The sequence below is a fragment of the Anneissia japonica genome, unplaced genomic scaffold (assembly GCF_011630105.1).
Source record: "Anneissia japonica isolate Jap-2015-1 unplaced genomic scaffold, ASM1163010v1 scaffold750_len1593409_cov174, whole genome shotgun sequence".
Taxonomy (NCBI): Eukaryota; Metazoa; Echinodermata; class Crinoidea; order Comatulida; family Comatulidae; genus Anneissia; species Anneissia japonica.
Genome location: NW_022756705.1, coordinates 1,253,027 through 1,255,544, shown reverse-complemented (window position 1 = coordinate 1,255,544; position 2,518 = coordinate 1,253,027). Strand labels below are relative to the sequence as shown.

The window sequence follows — 2,518 nt, the reverse complement described above, 5'->3', positions numbered from 1 at the left end:
CTGTGCTGTATTGTTGTTTTATTCTTTACTGATTCATGATTATGATTTAATTGTTTTGTGTATTATTTGGATATAGCAACGATTTCTACCGCCACCAAGGAGGTTATGTATTCCCCGATGTCACTGTCTGGGTGTCTATTCCAGCTTGTTTTTATATCTAGTATCTTTGTTGAGAATTGATAATAAAATACGCGACGACTTGGTAACGAAAGTTTGGAACAAGTTTTTTTAGATCCAGCTGTAGGGGGCGTCCCATTTTTCGTATTCCCATCATTCATTTCGGTGGAACACGGTGGAACACTTTTTTTGTGTGGAGAACTCTATCTTGTATTTCTAGTATCTTTGCTATGACTCAACTGGGCCTAGGCTGTTAAGTTAGCGATGAATAGCAGCATGAATTAACGTAACCACGGAAACATTTATTGTATTCTTATTGTCTTTTCTATCAATTTAGCTTGTCTATTGTGTTTAGGTAAACTAATTATTTTGTTACAATTTGTAAACTGTTGAAATAATAGTGGTGGTCGGGAGCCTGTAAATCCTGGTCGGAAATGTTGAGTGCTGGACGGGCCCGTCCACCGCCGACCAGCGTGGTGACATCCCTGTATACTTATTTACATAAGTGTGTTAAGTCACTTCTCTGTTCTTCTACTATTATTATCATTCTCTCTTGATGAAGTAACTCTTCTTGAAGTAATAACTTTCATTCTTTGCCTTGTTTTATATTCTGTACTAATTTGTACCAAATTCCTTAACATCTGCTTTCTGCATAAACCACCATATGTACCTACCATACCAGCAAATCATTACAATTCCATCATAATATTGTGGTCTAAAAGAACAATTTGGGCCAAACTAAGCCACAAAACTCTCCCTGTGAACCCTGGGATTTTTTTTATTATTTTTTACTGTAAAGAATGTTATACACAAATTGCTATAATATTGTATTATTGTATTGTATTATTGTATTATTGTATTGTATTATTGTATAATGACTTTGCTTTATTGTGACATTGTAAATATGAGCGAAAAAGCCAAGTACTGGTAGGCCTATTCGGCATAGTGGTTTATTGCACTTTCTATTTTTGAGGGCTGGAAAAGCATCTGGTTTATCAACTTTATTTATTTTCATTGCTGAATTTTCCGGTCCAATTTTTTGCGGATAATCCAAATGATAAAGTATTATGCAACTGTAGAGAACATTTGGAAAAGTTGTACCGGGAATTTACACAGAGGATGCACTGATACGTTTTTGTTTTCAAACAACCCTATTTTATCAGCTTCACTATAAAAAAAACTCATATTTTTATTTGCAGGTAGGCATTCACTGGGAAGCAAGTATCCTGGACGTAAGTATGATTCCGTCAAGTATCTTTGTTAACAGATTTCCAGTAAGATGTGAGGATCTAGGTGATGGGAGGCTGTTGTTGGAGAGTCAACAGAGAACAGAGGAAATAGAAACTTATTTCAATAATGAACTTGAGAAGTGGCTTAATACTCAAGTTGATGGAGTAGATCAGGATAGTTGTGTTTATTGTGATGCCAAGGTACAGTATGTTTTATTTTAATTAATTTGAAATGTTTATTTTATACTAGGATTTGTTATTCAATTTTTTATGTCAAAAATATCCTCTAATACATATACATATACATATAGATACAGAGAATATTTTGTCATTCTTAACGCGTCCTACGAAATTCTTACGAGACAGCACTAGTCCGTGAATTTGTGAACAAGATCGGAGATTTAAAGATGCAATCTCTACCGCGCATCAGTGGCGGCCCGCTGGATCTCAATAGAGATTCTTTAATAATATAAAAATTTTAAATAGTTTTGCATTATGTGGCCGTTTGCTGTTTCATGGGTTTTTCCCATTTGCCTTTTAAAATTTTTATATTCTCTGTATCTACTGGAACCGAGCCACATAGCTTGTATTCCACTATTTGCATTCACACCTGGGCTGTGTATATATATTGCCTTGGTTTGGCTCTGTAATCATTAGTGGTCGTGGGACTAGTTTTACCTAAGCCTGGTCGAACGTTTCGTTTGGGTCTATACCCTAGCTGCACTGATGAGGCCTGGAAGGCCGAAATGGATCCGTCTGCAGATATTGGGATTCCTTCCAGTGGATGCTTAGTTTATTTTGTCATTCTGATCTAAATTGAACCAATGACATTTCACATTTATCTGTATAATTCATTTGGCTTATTTATAGAGGCGTGCCTCTAAAGTTTATTTTTGGCCTTCCTGTTCACTTTTTCTCGCTGTTTATTCTCATCTCACCTAGCCTATTGTTTCCAATCATGCTTGCATGAAATCCTCACTTTATACTATCTGGCTTTTTCTACCCTCACTCACTCGCCGCTGAGGAAGGACTAGTGTTGTCCGAAAGCTCTGGTTCTATTTCTGGCTGTTTACTTACGTTTACTTTTTAGCTGTTGCTTATCATATTTGTATCTCTACCGAGATCCAGCCATTGTTTCCCACAGCATTGTTGTTTTTCAGTATTTTGCCTTT

At 36.1% G+C, this 2,518-nt stretch overlaps 1 protein-coding gene across 3 annotated transcripts in view; it reads left to right on the top strand.

Moving 5' to 3' along the window:
• The window catches only part of LOC117124397, a 26,397-nt gene that overhangs the window by 11,205 nt on the left and 12,674 nt on the right, over nucleotides 1-2,518 (top strand). For all 3 annotated transcript variants that reach the window (XM_033270627.1, XM_033270628.1, XM_033270630.1), the window contains one exon: nucleotides 1,317-1,547. In XM_033270627.1, coding sequence (XP_033126518.1) covers nucleotides 1,317-1,547 — 231 coding nt within the window. The remainder of the gene's footprint in view (nucleotides 1-1,316; nucleotides 1,548-2,518) is intronic.